At 53.8% G+C, this 26691-nt stretch overlaps 1 protein-coding gene across 9 annotated transcripts in view; it reads right to left on the bottom strand.

Moving 5' to 3' along the window:
- The window catches only part of RBPMS (RNA binding protein, mRNA processing factor), a 143089-nt gene that overhangs the window by 39298 nt on the left and 77100 nt on the right, over window positions 1–26691 (bottom strand). For all 9 annotated transcript variants that reach the window (XR_002328534.2, XR_002328535.2, XM_021008234.2 and 6 more), the window contains exon 5: window positions 6527–6677. Coding sequence is in view for 7 of the 9 variants with exons in the window: in XM_021008234.2 (XP_020863893.1) it covers window positions 6527–6677 (151 nt within the window). In the remaining 2 variants the exon portion in view is untranslated. The remainder of the gene's footprint in view (window positions 1–6526; window positions 6678–26691) is intronic.

The raw sequence follows: 26691 nt of genomic DNA, 5'->3' as shown, positions 1-26691 counted from the left end.
AACCAGAGGACTCCCAGCCTCGCCATCAGCAGCGGGTGTGACAAAGCTCAGACTTGCCCAGCTTGGCCTCTGCTGGGGATGACCCACAGCTGGTCCCCCCTTCTTCCTCACTCCACCTCCTACTCTTCCTCCCCAGGCCTCAGGGTCCCAGCCATGAATCTGATACAAAGGGAGACAAGCCAGGAGGAAGCCTGGCCCAGGGGAAGGCCCGTGGGCTTTGGGATCTGCAGGGGCTTGCAGACTGCCTGGGGGGTCCCTCTCTGAGCCTCAGTGTCCTGATCTGTAAAGCAAAGTCCTTTCAGCTATAAAATCCCAGACCCTCATGCAATTTCCTGCCAACAGCTATAAAGGCTTGAAGAGCCAGGATTCCCAGCGACCTCCCGGGGAAAACAAATTAAGAGGCACAGAGACTTGATCCCATCATCCCATCCCTCCACCCAGGTGCTCCTCAAGGAGTTGTTTGGATAGCAACCTGATCTCAAGCCTAGCTCTGGATGGGTCCTTCCCTGCAGACACAGGGAGACTGGCTTTTAATATGGTGAGTTTACTAATTTCCTAAGAATGTGGACTTGGAAAGAAACTCCAAGAAGAAATCCCAGCATGGGGCAGCTGCCCCCCATCAACGAGCCCTCTGACAAACGCCCCGACAGCGTAGGGGAGCTCTCCCCCTGCCAGGGCTTGGGGACACGTGTCTTGGGGACAACTCCCAGGTCTATAGATAACACTCAGCTTTCCCTAAATGGAAGCAGATGCAACGGAGATGCAGGGGGTCATCAGAGAATCTGCTTTTAGTGTCCAGCTGCTAGAATGGAAATTAGGGGGGGAGTTTAGAATAAAAACAATTTCAAAGGAAGCCTTTCCTGACCACAAGCCTAATTTGGCCTCTTTGCCACTCCCCCACTCCTCCCTGCCCTGGGGGGGCCAGGCAGAATCAAGCTAATCCTGCCTGTCCCCGACCATGCTCTACACTTCAGGCTGCAGTCCTGTCCTAAGTCTTCCAAAGGGCTCAAGGGACTCTTCCCTTGACCCTGGCCCCACCACTCCCTCCTTGTGAAGACTGTGGGCACCAGGGGAGGGCAGAGGGCCCTGAACACTTCCTGGCATGCCCCACCCCTCCTTGGCCGCCACAGAGGTCTACAACCACCACAGTAAGCACAGCTCTGACGGACCCCTCAACAGACAGAGCAACTCTGTCCTGAGTCTCAGGCCCGGACAGGGCAGCAAGGGACAATCAGGTGAAGCCAAGCACACTGGAAGCAAACATGGAAATGATTTCACATCTCCTTAAGGGGATCACCAGCTCAGTGGGAATTTAAGGATCTTTCAGGTGGAACAGAATAAGCATTTTACTTCCAGTAGGTAGATGGGGATGGGGGTGGGGGATGGGAGGACCACCTTCACTTAACCCACTTCGTCACAGAATTGGTCCTTAATTACCTTTCCTGTACTACCCAGCTACTGTGGCTAGGACCACTGCCCGGCTCTCCCTCTTGTCATCCTTCCAGGACTCCCCGAAAGGGCTAGTGGCTCAGTCCTAGGCGGGGCTGGGGGAGGTAGAGGAGCCCCTGGATCATGTCGAACCAAAGTCAGAGTCCTGAGGAGAGGAGAGGAAACTGAAACCACAAGGACACGCCAGGCTGATCCTGAGATCTGGCGGACAGTCTGAGATGGGGCTGAGATGAATGAGCACACTATTCCTGAAGTAGAGAGGGATGTGGTCCAGAGAGTCTGTTCTAGATCAGAAAGTGAACATACAGGGAGCAGTGAAGAAATAGTTGGATGACCATCTTCTTCTTTTTTTTGGGGGGGGGATGACCATCTTCTTGACGAACATTTTCCTAAGCTAACCCTAACCCTAACCCTAACCCTAACCCTAACCCTAACCCTGATCAGGACTTGGAGCCAGAATGGGCCTTAGAGATCATTTAGCCCAGCCTCTTTATTTTTACACACAAGGAAATGAGACAGGGCCTGGAGAGACGAAGTGGACTGAGATCACACACCTGTGACCACAGGAAAAAGAGCTATCCAATTCAATGCTCTAAACACTGGACCTTGCATGAGTTCTCTTCCTACAACTGCTTGGATGCCCTGCACCTGGCCAGTGCTAGTCATCTCCCAATTCAGAGCTCACACTGGGCTATGGCCTTTTGTCAGGAAGGTCGTGTGAAGCATAAGCAGGAAGGGATAAGCTTGACAATGACAAGTCTTTACTTCTGTTGTGTTTTATGTGTAGCTTTTCTTTCTATTGTCTACATACCCATTCTCCTGATGCAGGAGGACAACAGAGAGAAGTGTCTCACCTCTCCTATGAGGCAAGCTGCATTTCTGTGCGTTCCTGAAAGGACGCGCTCTCAGCAACGCCTGCTGTAGCATTTCCCCGTTCCTGTAGCAGTTTCATTCATAAAAGTGCATGGGGCCATCAAAGCCTCACAGATTTGGAACTAGAAGGGACCCTAAAGGCCATGGAATCCAATCATGTCATTCTGCAGATGAGGAAACTGAGGCTGAGAGAGGTTAACTGACTTGCTTGGAATCCCTTGCCCTACAGCCTCATGTCTGAGGCATGATTCAAACCCAGGTCCTTTCAGACCAAGTTTAATCGTGCCACATAGCAGCCCCAAACTTAGAATGTCATGAAGAGGGAGGGGTAACAAGACCACCTGCTCTGTGAAAAGGACCAGAGGAAGGTCCCAAACGCGTTGAGCAGATTCACAGTGGAGGGTTTCTGGAAGGATGCAGGCAAGAACGGCCGAGCATGAGCAGGCACAGGCGACCTGCAGCCTCACTGAGGGAAGAGTGACAGGAACGTCAGGTGAGATCCAGGAAATGCCAAAGAAGTCATTTCTGAAACCACGGCATCGCCTGCCTCTGTGAGTTCTGGTGGACAGCATTCTGCCTGTTCTCAAATAACATTCTTCCCCATTTCCCTAGACACTGAACTGACATTTGTGGTGTCCTCGATAATATTAAATGATATCTGTTTTATTATGAAGTTACTGGGAAGAAGTATGAACCTCCTTAGTAGGAAAATGCTAGAACTGTAAATAACACTTATCCCAACTCAGATGGCATTCCAAATGGAGGAGTCATTCAGAAATGAAACTTCCCATTAGGGCATCTGACGCTGCAGGTGGAGAAAAGCTAGATGCATTGTGGTTCTGTTGCTAGCAAACATAAAAGCCACCAAAACCCTTAAAAAACAAACAAACGCTGATTTAAGGCAACACAGTGTGGGGGTGTGGGGAAGGGAGGACAGCTGGACTTTGATGGAAGAATCCTGGCTCTGAGTCTTGCCTTCAAGGCCATCTGGGCGAACTCTCTCCTTTCACACATAGAAAAACCGGGGCCTGAAGGATGGGAGCCAGGTTCTCTGACTCCAAACCCAAAGCTCACCTGCCTCTATGCCTAACCAAGGGAATCTACACATTTAGAGTCACAGTTTCTGGAGGAGCTGACGAGGGATGGCGATGGAGGCCATTACTGGTCAGCATGTGTTTTCTGTTACGGAGTCCAAGAACAAAACACTTGAGCCTCCTTCTGGACTACAGTGCCTGTAGTCCTGCCTGATCTCTGGGGGCTGTGGCCCAGGCCTCTCCTAGATGGGAACCCCATGCCTAGAGCTGCTTCTAGCCAAGAAGACTCCAGAGTTGTCCAAGGTTCTGAGCACCTCCCAAACAGGCACTGGGGGAAGACAGAGAGGGGCGCCCTCCTTCTGGACCTGGGGACTCGGCAAACACTCAGCACCCCTTCTCGGATCCCCGGAGGCAGGGCCAGGTTGTCTCCAGGCTCTTCGCTCTCTCTGATTCTGGGGACAAGGCAGAAAGCACACCAGCTGTCCTCATGTTGAGTCCTCGGGTTGACAGTGTTCCTTCAGCCCGGTGAGCCCGTCCGCTCTGCCCACTCAGGTGGCTTGGTCTGCCACGTTCATTCCCTCGGCAGCGGCGGCATTCAGGAGACTCTTGGTGATGCCGGCCGAATCCCAGAGGAGACAGATCTGGAGACTCGGGAACCCCAGCATGCCAAGGGGAGAAGAGGTCGGGGAGGGGCCAGCTCATCTCCCCCGGCCCTGCCCACGGTCCTTTCTCCAGCACCTTGGCCAAGTGGCTGACCAGCCGTGGACGGCTCTCACTGGTAGGAACGGTTCCCCTGCCTGGAGCTGCAGTCTGTTTGCTTGTCATTCCCGCCATGGCCACCCCTAGCTCTGCCCTCTGGGGCCGGGCAGAACAAGGAAGGCATTTCCAGAAGCCACTGACTCCAAGCCAGAGAGTTCAAATCCTGCCACTCGCTGTGTGACCTTGGCCAGCTCACACAACCCTCCTGCACCTCAGTTCCTCATACAGAAAAGGAAGGGGTTCGACTAGACAGCACTGGAGGCCCTGGGGACTTGGCGTCTGTGATCGAGGAGACTGGGACAGAGAAGGGGAACAGGAACAGACACTGATCAGGCCCTACTATGCGCCAGGCTCCGCTGCAGGCTGTAAAGATATTCTCTCTTGATAGCGCATCTAACACAAACCATAAAAAAGCACGAAGATGGCCCAAGGAAGCAGCGATGCCCCAGGACGGCGGCAGCGTCTTCTCTGGCCTCGACGTGGCCACGTCCCTGACCTGACTCTCCTAATGACGACTCGAGGCCGCTGGCCATTCTCTGAAGATGCTCCCGAGTCCCAGTGTCCTCACTCCTCCCACTGGCCTGGGAAGTAAAGATCCAGGGAAGGCCACGACTTCCTGACCACCCCTCTGTGGCACTGCCCCCACCCCCTTCCATTCAGTCTGGGAGGAGCTGAGCTCTCTCTTCCTTACACCAAGGTGACTGAAGCCCTGCTGCACACCCCCAAGGGACGCCAGGCCAGGACCCCAGGCAGGGCAGCCACAGGGGAAGACTGATGGTAAGAACACAAGAGGGCATCGGGGGAACAGGAAACCCCCTGGCGGCCACCCCCTACAGTGGTGTGACGGTGGAGGCGGTGAGGAGCCCAGGCACAAGACGGCCAACAGCTTGACCAGCTGCCAGGACTGGCTGCTCCTCTGTCTTCAAAGGAACGTGGAAGATGGGGGCCTTTGGGATCATCTTGCCCCTCATCCTCACTGTACAGGAAGAGATCCTAGCGGCACTGACAGCAGGCCGGCCAGTGGCAGAGGAGGAGGGAGAAGAGAAGACGTGAGGCCGGGAGGGAAGGATCTGGGGCTCGATTCCCAAGCCTGGCCCCTGAAAGAAGCTCAAGGGACAAGTGGAAGAAAGACGTATGGGGGGACACCTAGGGCCCACTCCAATCCCACGTAGCAGTCCCATTACTCAAATCTGGACTTCAACCAATGACCATGTTTTACCTAATCCCAACTTCAAAGACGTGTGACCACTTGACGAAAGTTCTCATTTGCACCAAGGGGGACCTGGCTGTACTCAAAGCCATGCTACGATACGAGGAGAAAAGGGAGCATTATGGTGCAGGACCCCTCCCTGTACCCTGCACCCAGGGAATGAGCTGGAGAAGGAGAGGGAAGGAGACTTGGCAACACTCAGGCTCTGACGCTCATTCTGCCAGCGACCAGCTAGCTGTGTGACCTGTGGTCAGCCGCTCGACTCCTCTGAGCATCGATTTGGTCATCTGTAAAACGGGGACAACAGAGCCTGAACATCTGACCTCAAAGCCCCCACAAACCCTGCTACACCAGGTCAGCGTCAGCTCCTGTCCGTTACGACAGCCCCTTCTTTGGGAGCTAGGCCACCAGAGTCCCTGGCCAAGGTCTGGAAAGACGCCACGGAGGGCCCTGGACTCCGCCCCCGCCGCCCCCACGGCGGACGTCACTGAGGAGCATCAGGGCTCCTTCTGGGAGCCCCTGTGTCCACGTCTCCTGAGCTCGTGGGCCACGGCAGCTATTTTCAGAGAAGGCGCCCATCTCTCTAAGACTGTCCAGTCTAAACCAGGCATTTCCTGAGCTGGCAATACTAATGGCTAGCATCCTCCCCAAATGGAAGGACACACTGACAGCTAGCCCTGCGGGATCCCGAGGGGCTGTGGAACAAAACGCAGACTCTACTGATGGCCAAAGGGGTCACGCCTCCAAGGGAATAGACCACGGGCGGCGGGGCTTATGGGTGGCCAGGGAGATTTCATCTTCCTGGTCACTGTCATGTCAACTTTCAAGACCTCTGCATACAGCGTCTGGCAATCCCTCCAGCAGGCCCTGCCCCCCCACTCTCCCTATCCAAACACACCACAGTTAACAGGTTCTTTCTGCTTCGTAGGCGGCTACTGCTAAGGAAAGTACGGCCCCGTGGCCCACCTCCTGGGGCTGAGGCCCTGCAGCCTGAGCTGTGGGCTAGCCCTCGGGCAGCAGATCCCGTCTGCCCTGGGATGGTGCCAGAACTGACCCACCACCAGCCTGGCTTCGGTAGCCCAGGGTCAGCTCCACAATGGATGAGCACTGAATTAACTGTCACTCAGTACGTCACCAGGTCACAGTGGAGGCGTGGGGGGGTGGTGTACACGAGCGCACACGCGGGTGCCTCACAACTTACACGGCTCCCTGGCGATGAGCTGGGGGGCGGTACTGGGCAAAGGAGTGCTGGGGTTCGGGGTCCCGACGAGTTTGTTCTTTGCCATCTTTGTGTTCGCCTTGGCAAACTCTAGTCGCAGCGTCTGGGGAATTTCAGGATCGAAGCGAATGCCCTGTGGGGAGAGACAACAAACGGGTGGTGTCTGCGCTGTCTTAGAATCGGACCTGAAGAGTGAAAAACCAGCTCCAAGCTCTGCCTGGAGTGCCCTCGATGACCCATGACCCAGAGAGCCCAGGCCAACCCAAACGACTCATCGTCCCCCCCCTCCCCCGGCTGCAATGTCATGAACTCGGGTTTTATTGCTTCTTCAGGTGTCATTTTAACACTTTAGGGCTTAGATGAAGACTGAAGACGAGATTTTAAGAAATGCTTTGTTCCGATACACTAGACCCTTCCCAACAAAGACCCAAATCCTCCCAGCAATGTCTGGAACGGAAAGCCCGCTGACGGCTGCCAGAAGCTCATGCTAGCCTCTGACCCTCGGAGCCCGGCCGGGTGACTGCTGGTGCCCACTCTGGGACCACATCTGCCCTTGGCTTGGCTTCCTTCCCCTGGCATCTCTCCAGACACATCTTCCCTGCAGTCTTTACACTGGCCATTCCTAACGGAGCAGCACAGACACCGTGCTTTTCTTAGGGGTGCCCTTCCCCAATCTTCATATAGCGCAGATGGATTTTACATGGATCCCTGGGAAGACTTGTAAGAACTGAGGCGGAGTGAAGCAAGCCAAAGAATGAGTTATACAATGACTTCAACACTGTCAATAAAACAACTTGAAGGTATGTGACTGTTAAAAAAAGAAAAAAATATTTTAAAAAATATACCAACTTGGAAAGACTGAAGAATCAGATTGATTCCAGAAGAGCAGTGACAAAGCCATGTCACCCACCACCTGGCAGACCTACAAAGGTCTTGCTATGGAATGAGGCACACCGTTTTACACACAGCCAATACTGTTCAGAGCTGGTCTGCTTGACTGTAGGGACGTTCCAGGGGACAGCTTTCCTTCGGGGGAGCTGGTAATATTATAGGGGGTGGCAGTGATGCTCCCCCAAATTACGACAAGCTACCAGTGAAACAGCTATAAACACATAGACGAGAGAAGAAAGCCATTCAGAAGAGAACACGACAAGCGGGGCAGTGCAGGGACTGACGTGGGGAGTGTGAGGGACACCGCTGTGCTAGGCACACTTATCCACTTAACATACGTGCTTTTTGCCCTGTACTCTATACAGGGAAAAGTTAGTTTGATGACGGTTCACGGCCATAAGGAAAAAATACTTTTTTAAAAAAGGATTTAAAACTTCCTCCTTACATCCGGGGTGACGGAGGACAATGTGGCGATATCTGAGCTGCAGAGAGTGGCTCGCTGGGGGGAGTCAGGATGAGGACGGCGGGCCAGGGGAGGGGGTAAGTGCCCATCCCGCTTTATGTAAGCATACTATGTGCCAGACCCTGTGCTGAGTACTCACAGTCATCATCTCATCGCACCCTCACAACACACTTTGGAGGCAGGGGCGTTCAGGACCTCCCTTTACAGCTGAGGAAACTGAGGCAGGCTAAGGTGATGTCACTTGCCCAGCTAGGAACTCTACACACCTGAAAAGGCTGGGTCTCCCTGACTCCAGGCTCAGTGCTCCACCCACTGCTCCATCAGCTGCCCCACGGTCTGCATGCTGGCACAAGCAGCCTGAGAAAGGGAGGTAGCGCCCCTCAACGGCCCATATATCTGATGGGTAAGGCACAGAGAGGTGTGGTGACTTGGCAAGGGTCACACAGCAAGGACGCACCAAAGGGTACGGCTCTTCTGCCGTACCGGGCATACGTGCACACAGAGTGGGCACCCAGGGGCAGTGGGTCAGCCAGGAGGTAGGCGCTACCAGCAGAATGTCCTCACAGGGAGGTCTGAGCCTCCCGCGGTCTCGTGACTCTCCTGCAATCTCTACTTGCTAAGTGCCCAGCTGCTTAGCTTGGCAGTCAGGGCTTTCGCCAATGTACCTTTCCAGCCTCATTTCACATGATTCCCCTCTGGACACTCCAGAGCCCAGCCAAACTGCACAGGTCGCATCTGTTCTCCTTACTTTTGCTAATATACTTCCCTCCCTCTGGGTGCCCTGATGAAATCCTTCAATGCCCACCTCAAGTACATGGAAGCCTTTCCTGGTCCCCTGGGCCAGAGGCAGCTGCTTTCTCAAGGACTCTATTCACCTGTCTCCATTATACTGATCCACACTGATATCCTAATAACATGGTACTAATGTGTACTTCCTCCACATCACAGTTTATGTTACATAATCAAGCACTGGCCCCCTTCTCTCGCTCCCACGGCCCCACCCCAGCTCAGACTTCACTGCCTCTCTCCTGGATGGCTGCGAGAGCCTTCCCATTAGTTGTCCTGTCTCCCCTCTCTTCCCTCTTCTATGGCCAAATTGATTTTTTTTGGCTAGGCAGTGGGGTTAAGTGACTTGCCCAGGGTCACACAGCTAGTAAGTGTTATGTGTCTGAGGCCAGATTTGAACTCAGGTCCTCCTGACTCCAGGGCTGGTGCTCCATCCACTGCGCCACCTAGCCGCCCCCCAAATCGATATTTCTAAGGCACAGATCCGACCATGCCACTCACCTGCTCCTGAAGCATCGCAGGCTCCCTATTGTCTCCAGGCCGCCTGTTCGTAATGGAAAGGCCTTCAGCGTCTGGCTCCCGCTTATCTTTGCAGACTGTTCCCACATTTCTTCCCATTTGCCATTCTATTTCCTGCCCTGTTTTGCTGATCTCCAATGGGCCCTCTCTCAGGCAGGACAGCAGCACAGTATCAAGCACCAGGCAGGGTGCCAGGCCCTGAGGACCCACAGCAGACGGCCCTCCTCTGAAGGTGCTCCCCGTCCGACTGCAGCAAAACCACCCCTGCTGCCCCTCAGCTGACTCCCTCTCCCAGTCTTCTCCACAGCTGCTTTTCCAAACCTCCTTAAGACTCCCCCTAGCTGCCAAACGTCTGACAGAAAACATGGCGGCCATTCACCAAGGGCTCCCTCTTCCCCCCCCCTTTCCTATTGCTCAGGCACCTTCTGCCAGCTGTCCATCGCCCGTGGCTCATGACGGAGTGGTCCTTCTGAGGGCATCCATTCCAGTCTCCACCATCCCACTCGCTACACCTTCCCCGTCCTGATCTAGCCACTCCTGCTGGCTAACACCCTGGATCTCCTTCCTTTCAGGCCATCTACAATAGCTGCCCTCCACTCTCCTCACTCTGGCTTCCAACCCCATCAGTCCACCGAACGTGCTCTCTCCAAGGTTACTGGTGACCTCTTAACTGCCCAGCGTAAAGGCCTTTTCTCAGTCCTCATTCTCCTGGACCTCTCTACCGCCTTTGGCACTGACGATGATCACTCCCTCCTCCCAGAGACTGTTCTCTCTGGGTCTCTGGGATACCACTCCCTCCTGGGTCTCCCCCACTCTCTGACCACTCCTGTGTGGGCTCTTCAACCAGGCCATACCTGCTCAGTCTCCCCCTGGGCCCTATTCTCTTGTCCCTCTACACTGCCTCGCTTGGTGGGCTCCTCAGCTCTCGTGGATTTAATGGCCATCTCTAGGAGATGACTCTCGGATCTGTCTGGACAGCCCTAACTTCTCCGCTGGCCTCCAGCTTCAAGTCTCAGAAGTGGATGTCCTAGAGGCATGATGAGCTCATGATCCTTCCCCACAAGCCCTCCCCTGTTACTGTCAAGGGTACCACCAGCCTCCCAATCCTGACGACATCCTCAGATCCTCACTGTACCTCACTTCCGCCCCCACACTCAATCTGTTGCCAAGGCCCGGTGATTACACCAAGGTCTCTTGAACCTGTCCCCTTCTCTCCTCTGACACCACCCTCTGCAGACCCTCACCACCTTTTCTGTGCACCTCTGCGATAGCTACTGGGGGGGTCTGCTTGCCCGAGTCTCTCCCCACGCCCGCCTAGCTTCCACCCGGTCACCAAAGTGGCCTTCCTAAAGCTGGGTCATCCATGACACAGGTCACGTCATTGGCCATCCCTCAGTCAACTCCAGGGACTCCCTCTCGCTGCAGGACCAAATACGAAATCCTGTGGGAATTCAAAGCCCTTCCCGACTGCCTGGCCCACCCCCAGCCTTCCTGTGCTTCAGCCTCAGCTCCTACACCACGGATGCTCTGATCAGGGCCGCTGGCCTCTCAGCTTCTCCTCTCACAAGACTGAAGACCTCCCTGGCTGTCCCCTGCCTGGAGCGCTCTCCCTCCCCATTTCTTCCTCCTAGCTGCCTGCACTTCCTTCCGATCCCAGCTAAAATCCCACCTTCTCCAGAAGCCTGTCCCAAGACCTCTTAACTCTAGAGCCTTCCCTCCATTACTGGAGATCTCTAAGTTACTTCTCCATAAGTTTGTTGTTTGCATGTTATCTCCCCAATAGATTGTAAGCTCCTCAAGGGAGCTTTGGGACTCCTTTGGCCTTTCTTTGTATTCCCAATGCTTAATAGAGTTCCTGGCACACAGTAGGTGCTTAATACATGCTTGCTGATTTGTAGACATGTCGAGGTCAGGGATCGTGTCTTATCTGTATTTCTCCTCCAATGCCAGCCGGGGACTCTTCTCTCTTAACTGAATCTAGGTAATCCCTCCCTCTCCTCCATCATAAGAGAAAGCCTGGAGTTGACTGTATTCTGAAATGGCCCAGGGGCAGCCCTGAACCTCTGGCCTGGAGCCCTGCAAAGCCCCAAAAGGCCTCACAGGATTCTGTCTCTAATACATCAATCAGCCTCTAGCCAGGACAGTGGGAGAATGTCATCGTGGTCCCAGGAAGTCGTCAGCTCTTCAAAGGCCAGAGTGCGGCGGGGGCTGTTTTCCATCCCTGCACCCCCAGCTCCCAGCCCAGGGCCCTGAGCCCAGTGGGTGCTTAGCAAACATCTGAGAAGCTGCCTGGCTGCCTCTCCCGGCCCGTTTTAGCAATCCCACCACTGTGTTCCTCATTCGGGCTCCAACATCCTTTTAAAAAAAGCTCCTAATCTGCTTGGCAGCCCAGGCAGGGGCCGGAGGCTCAGAACCCAGTCACATTCCACTCCCATCTTCAGCAGCAAAGCCTTATTTGGCCATCGATATCCTGCCTCGGGATTAGCCAGGCCCCAAACTGTGTAGATGTACAATGGGGAGAGGAGGCCTGGGGAGGGAGCCAGAAATGGAGAGAGGAAAAGAGATGGGAAAGGTAGAGAAAGGGTTAGAACCAGAATCTGCCTGAGGGCTTCGGACGCAGCTCACCGTCCCAGGATTTCACCCCGAGTGTGGTTAGAGGGAGAGCCTGAGACCAGAAGTCCTGGACCAGAAGGGGCCTTGGAGACCACTGGGTCCGCCCTTCCAGGCCCAGAGGACTTGATGACTTCCCCGGGTCACTCCCAGCAGTCAGTAATGATCCCGTTTTTCAAAAGCCATTTTTCTCTCAGCTGACCTGTTTCTGAAATGCTCCTGGCCACTCCCTCCCCTCTCCCCCAAGTCCAGAGGGCCTCACGAATGGCTCCTTATCCCCAGAGGCCACAGAACCAGGGGGACTTCAGGGACCAGTCAGATCCACAACCAACCAATTAGGACCCGGGGATCTGGAGGTGTTCCTAGCGGCTCTGCCTCCTGGCTTCCTTCAGGTCCCAGCCAATATCCCACCTGCTGCAAGAAGCCTCTTCCAGTCCTCTGCAGCCTTCCTGATTTCCCTCTGCTGATGACTCAGTTGTACCCTGGATAGATCTTCCCTGGGCATGGTCATCACCAACCAATCAGTCAATCTTCATTAAGCCCCTACTATGTGCCAGGCACTGTGTAAAGGGTTAGAGATGGAAGGAAAAAAAAGGCAAAAGGCAGCGCCTGCCTTCCAAGAGCTTACGCTCTACAGCAAACAAATCTCTGCACAGCACAGTACGCAGAGGACAAACAGGAAATAACCGAGGGAGGCCCCAGAACTAAGAGGGCTAGGGCAGCGGCCTGCAGAAGGGTGGACTTTCGCTGGGACTTGAAGGAAGCCGGGGAGGGCAGTGGTCAGAGCAGAGAAGGGAGAGAGGCCCAGCCCGGGGGGGGGGGTGAAAGACGGAGGGTCTCGGCGGCGGGGCGGCCAGGAGGCCGGGGTCACCAGATCGAAGCGTCCCCGGCAGGGAATGAGGTGGGAGAAGACCGCCCAGACACTAGGCTGGCGGCCCCGAGAACAAAGCCTGGGTTTGGGGTTTGGGTGGGGTTTGTTTATGTGTATCCTGCAGGTGCTTAATAAATGCTTGCTGCCTGACTAGGAGTAAGAACTCTCCACGCAACCAGACACCGTGAGACAGGCCGCTTTCAGTTTATGAGTCACAGTACCACAGACTTAGGAACGGCAGAGATCTCATTTTATAGATGAGGAAACTTAGACTGGAGTCAGGAAGACCCGAGTTCAAATCTAGCCTCAAACCCCGGGGACAAGTCGCTTCATGTCTGTCTGCCTCTAATGGCAAATGGGGATAACAGGAGCACCCCCTCCCAGGGTTGTAAAGTGCTTACCACAGTGCTGGGTACACAGTAGGTGCTTCATAAATGCACGCTCCCTTCCCATCCCGTCCTCTTCTGGTTAAACGTTATTAAGCTTCAGGAAAAAGGACAAGGGCCACTGGAGGGAAGACCCCTCCCCATGAGGCACGAGGACTTCGGGTCACAACAACCTGGACAAAAAGAGGCTCAGTATGCCCCGGGCTCTGCAAGCATGGTCCTGCTGTTATCCTGGCCTCAGGGATGGAGGACTGTTCTGAGACTGACCTACCCAGAAGTCCTTTGGGAGGCAATTCCTGCGCAAACCTCTCCAGGCCTCAGTTTCCTCCCATGTAAAATGACGAGGCTGACAAGGTGGCCTCCAAGATCCTGCCAGCCCCAGCTGGAATATTAAGGTTCACTGGGTGCCTCATGGCCTTGAGCTTGGCGTGGGCGATGCAGAGGGTTGAAGGACGATCCAGTCCAGCAGAAAAGACCCCCCCCCCCACAAGGACCAATACCAGACAAGAAGTGACCGCTGTGCAGGGGAGGCCCACACAAGGGCTCTGGAAATGTGAGGCAGGACAGAGGGGAAGTCACGTCCGTTCCGTGAGGTGGGACAGGAGAGTGTAGCAGGGAAGGCTTTCTAGAGGAGGGGGCTCCCCAGGTGGGCCTCGGGGGAGGGCAGGGACTTCAACAGGTGTCCCGGGCTAGGGGTAGGCAGAAGATGGAGTATCCCCTCCAGGAATGGGCGGGGGGCCGGAGGAACAGTTTTAGAGGCCCGAGATGGTGGAACCCAGCGTGGACTGGAAGGCAAGCATCCTGGAATCAGAAGGGGGGACGATTTGCCTGAGGCCCAGGAGACTTCACTCACAACTTGGCCCACAACGTTCTATTTTGGATAAAACTGAGCCAGAGAGAAAATTTAAATTTTCTAACACATGATGTGGCATTTTGCTTCCATAAGGAGAAACTTCCTGACAACAGGATCTGTCTACAAGTGGCCCGGGCTGCCCCCAGAAGGGGTGAGCTCCCCGTTGTCGGAGGTGTTCAAGCTGAAGCTGAATGACTTGTTAGGAATGCTGTCAGGGGAGGGGGGACTTTGGCACGGGGCTGCTTGGCTGGGATGGTTTCTGAGGTGATTCAGAGCTCTGAGATTCTCTGATCCTAAGCTTGGGCAAGAGAGCTCAACTCCTATACTGAGTGAGAAGCAGTGTGGGGCAGGTGCCCCCAACAGGTGAACCCCAGGGTCTCCCAAGCCACAAAGCAGCGGCGCGATCCGGACCGTTCACAGGTCGCCGGGCTCACCCAACCCCTCCAACTGCCCATGGGCCAAACAGAGCTCCCCGGGTGAGCAGCAGCCACACCCCCAGACAGAGGAGGCCCCAGGCATCACTGAGTCCAATTCTCTTGGGCCAGAGAAGACACGAAGGCTGAGATGAAATAAGTTTCCTAAGGTGGCACAGGTGATAAACGGTGGCCAAGATCTGAACCTGGTTCTGACTCCCAAATCCAGGCCCTGCCACTGCTCTGTGTCTCTTCTCCCCTCCACACTGCCCATGCCTCAAGCTTCCATGCTTCTATGGAGGGCGCCACCATCTTCTATGACGTCCCATGCTAGAAACCTCAGACATCCTCAACGTGGGCATCTTGGCTCCGTACGCAGTCAAGCCCTGTCCAGCCCTCATCCCCAACTCCTCTCCATGGGAAACGTGGCTTCTGTTCTGGGAACCCCTGGGTGCTCGCAGTGAGCTTAGAGCTTCCTTGCTCTGAATCAAGGCTCCTTCTTATTTCCTGGACACCTGCTCCCAACCATGCCTTCCATGGTGGGCACAGGACCCTTCTTTCCAGCTCCCTTTAGGAGCTATCTTCTTTGATTGGACTGTCAGCTCACTGAGGGCAGGCACTGTAGTTTGCTTTCGTCTATATCCCCAGTGTCATGAGAAGTAATGAGTAAACGAAGGTCTTTCTGCCTCTGTCTCTCCTTTCTGTTCACACGATCCTCCCTGGTTCAGGTCATTACCTCTTGGGCAGAGGTCTGCATTCCGCTCCTACTTGGTCTCCCTCCCTCCAATCTGGCACCATCTCCAATCCAGCCTTCACACCACCACCAAAATAATCTTCCTAAATTTAGCCCAGGAGTGACAGAGAACGGCCCTGCCGCAGACTCTTCACAGGCTCCCCGTGGTCTCACACACAGCACAGGCTCTTCAGCCTGATGTTCGAGGCCCCCCACCCCGAACCCCGCACCTACCCTCCCAGAGTTACTTCCCATTTCCTCGTAGCCACACGGCCCTGACAGCTATTACTCCCCACTCAGGCCCTGCTCATTCTCTCCAAACTCCTGGTCCGTCCCTCTGCTGGGAGGGCACAGCTCCCTCTGCCTCCCAGGCTCTCCCTCGGGCTCTCCTCCTGTCCATTTGCCCTTCTCTCTCCCCTCTGCCCGTCACAGCTGGCCTCGAGGTACGCTTTCATGGTACCCTCCTGCTGGGCTACAGACTCTCCAAAGGCAGAGACGGTCATTTTTCAGCTTGGAAGCCCAATCTGGATCACCCTCTGCCTTGCACAAAACAGGGCATTTTAACCAATGTTTGGTGAACTAAGGGAAAGTCAATGACTCCTTGCACCGGATGGGACGTGGGGTGGATGTTTCCATGCCAGGCTACAAAGAGACCCCGTATCACAGACTGTTAGGGCGAGGATGAGCCACAGCTCAGCTTACGTTGGAAATGTCCTGGGGGACTTGGAGTGCCGTTACCTTGAGGGATATGACTGGAGTGTGTGTGTGTGTGTGTGTGTGTGTGTGTGTGTGTGTGTGTGTGTGTAAGGGGGGGTCTGTTCCATCTATTTTACTCAGAAATGGAGGCAGACTGAGAGTTCAGCAGGAAAGGAAGAAACAAAACACACACACACACACACACACACACACACACACACACACACACACACACTCTCTCTCTCTCACGCTCACGCATGGCTTCATTCTTTTCCTAAATAAGGGCACAGCTCCCACAGCAGCGAGGCCTGTTAACACAAATGCCACAGTTCTTGGACGGCTGCCCATGGAGGAAGTGCACGGAGCCAAGGATGTTCTATGTCTACCCCACGGACAGCTCTGCATTTACCTGAGAAGGACAGGAAGTCCTTGGCCCTCCCCTCTGAGCTGAAGAGGGCTGAATAAGTGAGGAGCCCCATCAGGAAGGGCCCTCGGAGGTCCCCCATCATACAGATGAGGAGCCCAGAAAGGGGAGGGCACCCAGCCCATGTCACAAGAGGACCATCCCCTGCAGCAAACGGGGAGGGCCGGAGGGGGGCCCCTAGGGGGGAGCGGTCTGCGGGGATGCCACTTCCCGCCTGAGAGCAGAGCCAGGAGCAGCCATGACATGGAGGCTGCACGTCTAGGCGTGATGACAGCCGTCCCCAGTGGAATAGGCCGCTCCAGAGGAGGCGGCCTCACTCTCGCCTTCAAACACAGTCCAACAAAGCCTTGGAATTTCTATACTTCTCTCCACATGCCCCACAAGCCCCTGCTCGCTCACCCCTCATCACCGCTCGCCTCAACTTCCCCAAAGGCCTCCTCTCAGCCTCCCAGCCCACGCAAAGGGCTATTCCAAAAGTGCTCACGACGTTACTGCTGTTTACAGGCCCACATACAAACTCCTCTCCCTGTCCGGCACCTATAGCCCTTCCCAGTCTGACTGGCCTTCCTTGCCTTAAAAAACAAACGCTTTTTTATAAATTTACACGACATTTAATTTATGAACTTCTCTTCTACCTCCTTGCCAGTAACAAATTAAAAAAGGGGGGGGAGAACATTCTGGGAAAACAAGCAAACGTATCAGCTTTATCTAACTACACACCCAATATTCCACATGGAAAGGACGGAAAGGAAGAGGCGTTGATTATCTCCCTCGTGCTAAGCCCTTCACAGAGATGAGCTCCTTGGATTCATGCCAAGTCACCCATAGACATGAAGGGGGCACTGACCGTGGAGGTCTGAAACACCCAGGCTCAACAGCCCCTGCCTCAGACATGAATTAGCGGTGTGACCCTAGGCAAGCCCCTTCACCCCTCTGTGACTCAGTTTCCACATCTGTAAAGTGAGGGGGATGGACTCAGTGCCTTGTAAGGCCTCTTATTTATGGCATCATCCCAGCTCCTTGCATGGTGCCTGGCATACAGCAGGTGCTTAATTCATGCTTCCTGACTGAGTGAGAAATAGTCCACCCATTTTCTCAATTCCCATCCTCAGCCAACGAGAGCCACTCAGCCCTTAGCTCTGAGGCTGTTTTCTTCCATTTAATGTTGTTACAGTCATTCTGTATGTTGTTTTCTGACTGTTTATTTTGCTGCACAAATGTACGTGTAAATTCTTCCCATTTCTCTGAATTGTACACATCCGTCAGTCTTCACAGCTCAGTAATATTCCATCTTTCTTTAGCCTTCCTGAATTGGCATACTATAATCCCAGGCTAATTATACCCGTCTTCCTAAAAGCTCAAGCCAAAATGACCCCATTGCTAATCTTCATCCACAACACCCCATCTCCCACCTGCGTGCCTTTGCCTGGGCTGTCCCCGATGCCGGGGGGCCCTCCCTTCTCCCGTCTATCTCTTGGAACTCCACCTGCCCTGACTCCCCAGTTGTTAATGCCTGGCCCCACCCCCATCACATAGTTTATTAGCATACAGACTACTCCCCGAGGGCAGGACCCATGGGACTTTCCTCTTTTACCCCCAGCACAGCCGGGCTCCCAGGAGGCACCGATGCATCCACTAACCGCCTCCCAGGTCCGTGAGGCTCCGCCTCAGCCGGACTCGATGGGCCCCAAGGCCTCTTCCTGATCTGAAGCGCAGGGAGTGTGCTGGGATTCAAACCCCGGCACCTGGCTCTGCTCTCTGGCCACTGCCAGGACTAAAAATCACAAAATCAGACCAGCTAGATTTAATTTAGCATTTTCTATGTGTTCTCATCTGACCCACAGAACTACTCATGGAAGTAGGTGCTATTATGATCTTAATTTTACAGATGAGGAAACTGAGGCAGAAGGTGAAGTGAATGAAGCAGGATTTGACTCCAGCTCTTCCTCACTCCAAGGGTAGTGGTTTATCCACTATCCCATCTAGCGCCTGGCACAGTTCCCGGTATGCATCAGGTGCTTACTAAATGCTTACTGAGTGACATGCCCAGGGTCACACAGTCACTATGTGTCTGGAGACTCCTCCCATACACTGCCACTGAGGCACAGTCTGCCCCTGAAGCCAGCTGCCCGAGGGCACAGGCTCTCCAGAATCTCACGGGCCACAGGCATGGGCTCTCGGGAGCCAGCTGGAAAGGGCTTGGGGGCAGGTCTAGACCGCGGGTAGTCTAGACGGCTGCCCCAGACTGGGCGGCCAGCAAACGCTACCCACAACTCCCTACGCTGACTAGATGCACGCCGAGGGCTCCGGCAGGCGCCACTCCCTGTGCTGGGACAGGTAGAGTGCCGCCATCACTGGAAGCCTGCCCCTCCCAAAGGGGGGCCTCAGCTCGGCCTCCCTGGCTAGGCCTCCTGACCGGCTGAGCCAGTAGGCAACTCAGAGGCTGAGGCTGGAGCCCAGGACTGACCAACTATGGTGGGGTGGCCTGGAGGGTAACTCCAGAGGCTGCCCTTCCCTCTCAGGGCGGCCGGGCCGTAGAACACCCCAGCCTTTCAGGCAGACTTCCACCAGCACCAGGAGGGACGCACGCCACCCCCTTGGCTCCCTGTTCATGACTCAGTCCACATGCCTCCAGGCAGCTACCAGGATACCAGGTCTGGGTCGGAGTTCTGACATGGCACCACCAATCTCTGGAACCACAATTCACCCCTCAGGGACTCAGTTTCCTTACCTGTATAATGAAGGAGTGGGACTCAGTGGCCCAGGCTCCTCAAAGCCCACGTCCAGAAACCTCATGGGATGAGTGAATTTTTGAGCAGGGAAGGAGGACACAGGTGGTAACCAGAGAGCTGGAAGGGTACCAGAGAGGTCAAGCCCAGCCCGGGCCCAGCCTCTGTCCTCTGGCACTCATCCCCTCTCGCTAAAGCCCCCTTGCGCCTCTCATTCTTCAGCCCAGTCTTTCCGTGGGTCTCCACCGATGCCTTGGGCACGTCTGGTGTGTACGGAATGGATTCTCAGGTCACATCTGACCTTTGAAGAGACCATAAATCCCCATTCCCATGTCCTAAGGGTGAGGGGTCAGAACAGTTTATGCTCCAGGAGGGGGCTGACCTTGGCCATGATGTTCCCAGACCCTCCAGGAAGAGAAGATGAAAGCGCCCTGCCTGAGCCGTGCCAGGGACACCCTGTCTCCGCGCCAAGCAAGGTCAGCGTGCTCCATCGAGCCATATTTCATGGTGACATCTGAGCCAGAGATGCTGTTGCCCAGGAGAGGAGAGCTCAGCTTGCCTCGCCCACCCTCGCCTCTCCCCACAGGAGCCCCTCAGGGCTCTGCCCTGCACTCTCTGCCCTTCTCCCTACTGCTTCACTTGGGGATCTCCTCAGCTCCCAGGGACTCCTGTTCAGCCTCAAACTCTGCTGGCCTCCATGTCACGCTCCAGGTGCCAAGTGGATTATCTTAAACTGCTTATCCTGGAAACGTTGGTCCCCTGGGCCCGGTGGCTTTCTGCCCTCCCCCCTGGCATCTACATGGGTACATGTGTGCTCCGTGTATGGGGATGAGAATTCTAGGATTCCTACGGTCACGTCCCCCTCCACACACACCCTGCATGAAGTCACTCACAGGGCTGGAGAGGGTAACATTGGCACTGGCCATGGAAGGACCACGCCATCAAAGGGCAATGCCCAGGCACGGTCGCTGTTTGTGACCCTTGGTCCCAAGGAGGCCAGGCCCTCAGCAAGCCCCCGTCAGGGTTCTGGCATTAACTACACAGGCTCTGTCTACCTCACTACGGGCCAGCCCCCAGTCACTCCCCACCCCCACCCCCAGGCAGGACCCCTGTAAAGAGTCCAGCAGGAGGAAGAAGAGGCCAGGAAAGGGGATCCTTCTGAGTCTAACTTGAAGATGGCCAGGCTGGAGCCAGAGGCGGCTGGCAAGCCTTTCCCTGGAGCCCCTGTGCACAGAGGGTGCAGAGCAGACCCTGTCGGGAGGCCAGAAAGCTCTGCCACGTGCAGAATCCCGGAGCTCACGTGAGGCATTTCAACTCTAACCTGCTGCATGAACACCTGCGTTTGTCCCCAGCCTTGCCTCTGTGGGCTCCCCAGGACGTCAGGCTGTGTGCGCAGGCTCGTAACACAGACTGGAAAAGGCCTCTGGGGCTATCAAACTGAACACTTCATTCCACAGAGAGGGAAACTGAGGCACATAAAGGCTAACTGAGTGCCTGAGATCACACACAGGATCCTGCATTTAGAGCCGGAAGGTGCCCCAGAGGCCATCAGACCGGACTTCTGCATTACAGATGAAGAGGAGCGGTGACTTTCCCAGGGTCACACAGACAGGACTCAGAACAGGGTCTTCACTCCACTCTAGGCTTCTCCACACTACTCCTCAGCTGCGACTCTAACATCCCAGGCCGTTTCTCTTGTTGGGGATGGGCATGGGCGTCTTTGAGTCTGGAGGATGCTGGGGCTTAGGGTGAGTGGGGAGGGAAAGGCGGAGCCTTATTTATGGGCTATGGAGAGCCTTCATTGTGTTCAGCTTTGTTTATGAGCTCTTCTGAGTCCTTTATATTTGAGGAGCAAAACATTCCGTCGGGTTGGATAAAGGCCATCCCTCCCTGCTGCAGTCTGTTACCCTAAGTGCTTATATAGTTCCTGGGGACCTTTAACCCACCTCTTTGGAGACCCAGATGGGAACAATCTCAGAGATTCTCCCAGAGTAATCTCTAGGTGAGGGTGAAGCAAGTCTGAGAAAGTGACCAGGCCCACAAGTGTACAGAAGCCCAGAGCGTGGTGGGCCCAGCCTGGGCTCCACAGGAATCTGGGCTGCAGGCAATGTGGGTACCTGGGCACCTGGAGTACCCTCTTCCAGAGGGTTGGAGGATTTTCGAGGGAAAGGGCTAGCTCGCTCGCTCGCTCTCTCTCTCTCTCTCTCTCTCTCTCTCCCCTCCATGTCTCTATCTCTCTCTCTCTGTGTCTCTGTCTCTCTCTCCCTCCATCCCCCCCCCGTATCACTAATTCCTCTGCCTCCCACAGCCTGGCTGCAGTTTCTTCTCTGGGGCAGCCATTCCTATCTTTTGGTCATTCAGGAGATAACACCTGATTTCCAGGAGCCTCCACAGACTATTCTGCAAAGCCTTAATTATCCTCTTCTCCTTCTAGACCAGCATCTACCCAATGCTGCCTTAATAGTGACCATGCACTCAGGAGTCCTGGAAGTGACGTCCAAATGCATTCTTTTACTGTCAACTTTCTGCACGCAGTGGGTCTGGGAATCCTGTCTCTTGTATCATGGTCTTACATTTCAGAGTCTGTAGGATTCAGAGCTGTAACAGATCTTACAGGTCAACTAGTCCAAATTCTTCATTTTACACAGGGGGAAACTGAGGCCCAGGTCACATGGTCCAGGGCTTCAGACTCAAGATCCCTCCTTCCATCCTTCCTTCCTGGGGACCGTACTACTTCTAACACAGAACCAAGCAGAGTGGCCGCCAACCCAATGAAGCCCAGTATTGCGTGAATAGGCACAGCACTGGTTTCTGAAGGTGGTACGAGGGCATTTCTCCTCTTCCTTTCTGTGTCCTGTTCATCCTAGCCTGTGCTTCCACATAGAAATCTGCCCAGCCCTTCAACTAGGCCTTCAGCTGCACGTCAAAGGCAGGCTTGCAGTTTCTCCTGGAAAGGCTCTGTGTACTTTGATCATTCCTTCTCTCCAGGAATCCATCCGGGACCTGGCTGCTTGCCCAGGCCACGCCCACGGAGAGGCACTTTGTAAGATCTTCTGGATATTAAAAATGAATTGGCGTTGACGACGGCTGAACTGTAAGCTTTTGATATGGACTTACGGGACATAACTATAGCCCAGAGGACCGAGTCCGTTGGGATAAAAGTTCTGTTTTGAAATGCCACCTTGGACATTGTAAGATGTCTATGACAATAAAAATAATAACCAATAAATTTATACATCATTAACACCGTCTGTATTTCTACAGTTAAGTGCGCCTGGGGAAGCTGTGGGACATTATGGATAAAGAGCTAACCTGGAGCCAGGTGGCTGTGGCTTCACGTCTCAAGTCTAAGCCAGAACTGGCTGCATGACCCCAGGAAAAGTGTTCAAGCTCTCAGGGCTCTTGGCAACGCTCCAGGACTGTAACTTGGAGAGAAGGTGTCAACCCACATGGTGGAGGGAATTTCCTCCCCAGAAGTTCCTTGTACCAATGAAATTGTAGGACTGGTCCCTATCCCCTCTCCCTCTCTGGCTCTTTCCTTCCATTCCTCTCCCTTTGTGGCTCTCTCCCTCTTCCTCCCCCTCTCTCTGCAGGTACACATGATCCTCTTGGTCCTGGAATATGAATCTTCACATTTACGTGATTATTTATGGTACCCAAAAACTTCCCTCCTTGCCAGCCTGACCAATGACCCTGGCCTCCTTGGGGCTCCTGGACATTTTCTCTGCCTGGAATCTCATCTCTGAGTCCTGGCTTCTCTCACGTCCCAGCCCAACTCCACCTTCTACAGGAAGCCTTTCCCAATATCTCTTAATGCCAGTGTTTCCCTCTGGTGCCATCTTCAGTATATATCCTATGGACAGTGCAAAGGGCTGAGCTGCGGTCTACACTGATCACGACCTTTAGAGGGTAGAAGTGACTGCAATAATTATTTCAGATCTGCTCTTTGGGGACACAAGATGGGAGAGCAGGCTAGAACAGACTTGATCATCATAATCATGACAGCTTTGGAAACCCCCGATGCCAACCCACCCATTTCTGTGACGCTTACACTGTATCCATGAGGGACGTATTTTTAGCTACCTACTGTCCACCATTCCCTCTGCTCCAGAGCCTGGCCTCACACAGGAAACCCAGTCTTGGATGCTAATGGCCCTGTCATCTTCACTTGACCCATTTCTATCTGTTTCTTTTTTGTCGTGCGTGATCCCTGGACATGCCCATAAAATCAGAGGAAAAGCCTGTTGGCTCCCATGGGAGGGCGGGGAAGGAAATCAACTCATCCAGTTCTCAAGGGGGTGTGTCAAGGACAATAATCAACAGATGTTTTGCTGAAATATTCAAGTCCACTAGAAATGTTCCTGGTTGCTCTGATTTCAAATCAAAAACAAAGGCCTTTAGTTTCATCATCCCAGAATTGCAATCCACAGGGATTATCTAAGCCCTAAAACAGGGAGGGTGCCATGAGGGGCCCCCGGGCTACAGGGCCCAGGGGCTGTTATCTATCAGATAGCAGCTGAAGGAACATGCTTTCCCCAGCGGAGGCAGTGTGGCCCCTAAACTAGAAATGTGTGTGTGTGTGCATGCACATGCGTGTGCAAATGAGCACCCGGGGCCTGCAGACAACAATGCCTCCAATTTACAGGCTCCACAAATGCTCAGCATTCTCTGCCCATACCTCCCAAGCACATATGACCCTGCCTGTGGCAGGGTTAACTGTCCCAAGTCTCCAGAGGAGACTTGGGCGATGCTGAGGAAACCAAGGTTCCAATCCCGACTGGGCCTCTTAATGAGGAGAGGGGTGACCCTAGCCAGGCAAGTGCCCTCCCCTCGCTGGCCTGTGTCCCTGGCTATCGGGCGTGCATCAGGATGAGCATGAGATGAACGTGCTCCAAAATCCCACGAAACCTCGAGGAAGGTGCAGCCAAAACCAACATCTTTCTGAGCTCGCGAACGGCAGGCATTTCATGAGAGGCAGAGTTGTGGACAGAGCCTTCCTTCCCTTGGGAGTCAGAAGACCTAGGTTCAAAGGCTGCCTCAGACCTTAAGAGGCGTGTGACCCTGGGCAAGTCATGTCATCTCTGTCAGCCTCAGTTTCCTCATCTGTCAAAAATGGTTGATAACAGCACCTCCATCCTAGGGTTGTTCTGAGGATCAAATAAGATAATGTGGCTGAAGCGAAATGTGAGATACCTTGAACATCTGCGTGAGCTCGCTCAGTTCTGTTCTGGGAAAATGTGCTCTACAAGTGCAGTTATTATTGGTATTTTCATTCTGCTGGGGACTTGGGAGAGTTGATGTCTGAAGTGGCAGGTCTGCCAGAGACTGACTCAAGACACTCTCACTCCCAGAGGGCTTTCTGGGGGCTGGGCCTCACTGAGAAGCAAGGAGGAAAAGCAATCCTAAGAAGGGCTCAGATTCTGATGGCATTTGAGGCTTGGAATTTTTAATGAGATCCTCCATTTTCCTATTATCTCACTTGCAAATATCCCCCTCCCCAGCCGGTAAGCTTTCTCAGGGCACAAAGAATAAGCAAGAGAAATGAAAGGCAGGTCAGCAAAACTGACCAACCTATTCACTGAACCTGCCAGTCCGTGCTGTATTCTCCCCCACTGCCCACCTCTCCCTACCACACGCAGACATATACACACGAGCCTCCACAAAGAAGGGGAGCCTTGGGAAGCACATTTTCTTATCTCTTCTCTGGGGCCAGGGTTGGCCATTATAATCCCATCGCATTCAGATGGGATTGACACTGCCGTAATCACTGTGTATACTGTTCACATGGCACTGCTTACTTCATCCTGCATCCGTTCACAGACATCCTCCCACATTTCTCTAAAATCTTCCTCTTGGCCATCTGTTCTAGCACAGTAACACTGTTACATTTACGAACTGAAACTTGTTCAGCTAGTCCCCATTCCACAGGCATCTACTTTGTTTTCAAGTCTCTACTATGACAAAAAGTGCAACTGTGATCACTTTGGTCTCTAGGGGCCCTTTCTCCGGGTCACACTGACCTCCTTCGGGTGTATGCCCGGCTGTGGGCTCTCTGGTTCAAGAGCCGTGGCATCTCAGACACCTCTTCAGCCTAAGTCCAAAGTCCTTTGCTGAATTACCATTCACAGACGCACCCGCAGGGTAGGGTGTGCCTGGCTTTCCACGGCTCCTCCAACAATGCCCATTTCCATCTTTTGCGTCTCTTTGCCAATTTGCTGGTGGGGAGGTGAAAGCACGGAATCGTTTGAATGTGCATTTCTCTTAGAATTCATGAGGTAGAACATTCGCATGGTCATTAATGGTCACATGAACTGTTTGCTCATACCCTCTGACAACTTATCTATTACTTGGTCCATCAGAGAGGTTGGACGCAAAGATTCCCTCCTCCAATCAACAGCTTTCCTTTTTATCTAGTGGCATTAATTGGACTTGACCAAAAGATGTTCAATTTCATATAAATGAGATGAATGCTCAAAAGGTCACCAGGTGATTTACACCCATTTAATTCTCCCAATAGCCCTAGGAGGCAGGTTAATTAGCTGTTATATCCCCATTTTACAGAAGAGGAAACTAAGGCAAACAGCAGTGAAGTGACTTGCCCAGAGGGTTTTGAACCTACACCGTCCAGTTCCAGAATCAAGGCTGGAACCAAGCCCGAGCTGCTTTGACAAAGACAAAGACTTGATGTGCCCGTCAACAATCAGTGTTTACATTCACATACCATGAGTGGCTCAGCTTTTCTTTTTTCTTTGCTGTAAGAAATATGGGAATGGGAAGGCATATCAAATGATGCAAGCTACAATAAGCAGAACCAGGAAAACAATACACACACAGAGCTCACATCGATGTGAACAGGAGGTAGAAATGGCATGGAATGTTGTGTAGAACGTCAGACTAAGCTTGCATCCAGGGAGATGAAGACACGCATCTCCTTCCATTCTTACAGAGGTGGGGGGGGGGATTGTGGGTACGGAACACTCTGCCTACCAACAAACACGGCCGGTGCACTGGTCTGCTCAGTGTTGTGGTCTTTTTTGTCACAAGGGATGATACATTAATAAATGAAGGTGGTAAACAAGTCTCGGTCTTGGAACGCTTCCACCACCTGGCACCTTCACTCCTACACAAGTGCTACTGAATGAAGATGGAGAAGATCATGGAACGACACTACGTCCACCACTTAATGTCAGCGGGGCCCTCTCTGCTGCAAGGCAATCCTACCACACCTTCCTTATTAACCAATGTCCCACTCACCACTCCCTCTTCAAGCCTCCCGTGGCTCCCCTTCTCTCAGCCTTGCAGCGGAGAACCCTGCCTCATATTTCACTGAAAAAGCTGGAGCCATCTGTTGTGAGCTCTCTCTTCTTCCCTCATCATCATCTCACACGGCTCAGATGCCTCCAGCCGCTCCTCTCCTTCACCCATCTCACATGAAGAGGTGGCCCTTCTTGACAATTCTCCGGAATGTTTGTAATACGGATCCCCTTCCATCCCATCTACTCCAGCTCGTGGCCCCCTCTGTCATCCCTATTCCCTCCATTTTACTGGCTACTTCCTGCTGTCCACACAGGCTTATCATGTCTTTGCCATCTTCAAAAACCCCGAATTTGATCCACTCATCCTGCTAACTATTGGCACAATAGCTCCTCTCTTCAGGACTAAACATTGGCTGCTCGAGGAGCTTATCTTGAGAAGGCGTCTACAACAGGTGCCTCCACCCACCTCCTATCTGCTCACCTCTCTAGGCTGGCTTCTGACCTCATCATTCCACTG

Source organism: Phascolarctos cinereus, unplaced genomic scaffold (genome assembly GCF_003287225.1).
Source record: "Phascolarctos cinereus isolate Bilbo 61053 unplaced genomic scaffold, phaCin_HiC Scaffold_9;HRSCAF=440, whole genome shotgun sequence".
Lineage (NCBI taxonomy): Eukaryota > Metazoa > Chordata > Mammalia > Diprotodontia > Phascolarctidae > Phascolarctos > Phascolarctos cinereus.
This window is presented reverse-complemented; position numbering and strand designations above follow the sequence as displayed.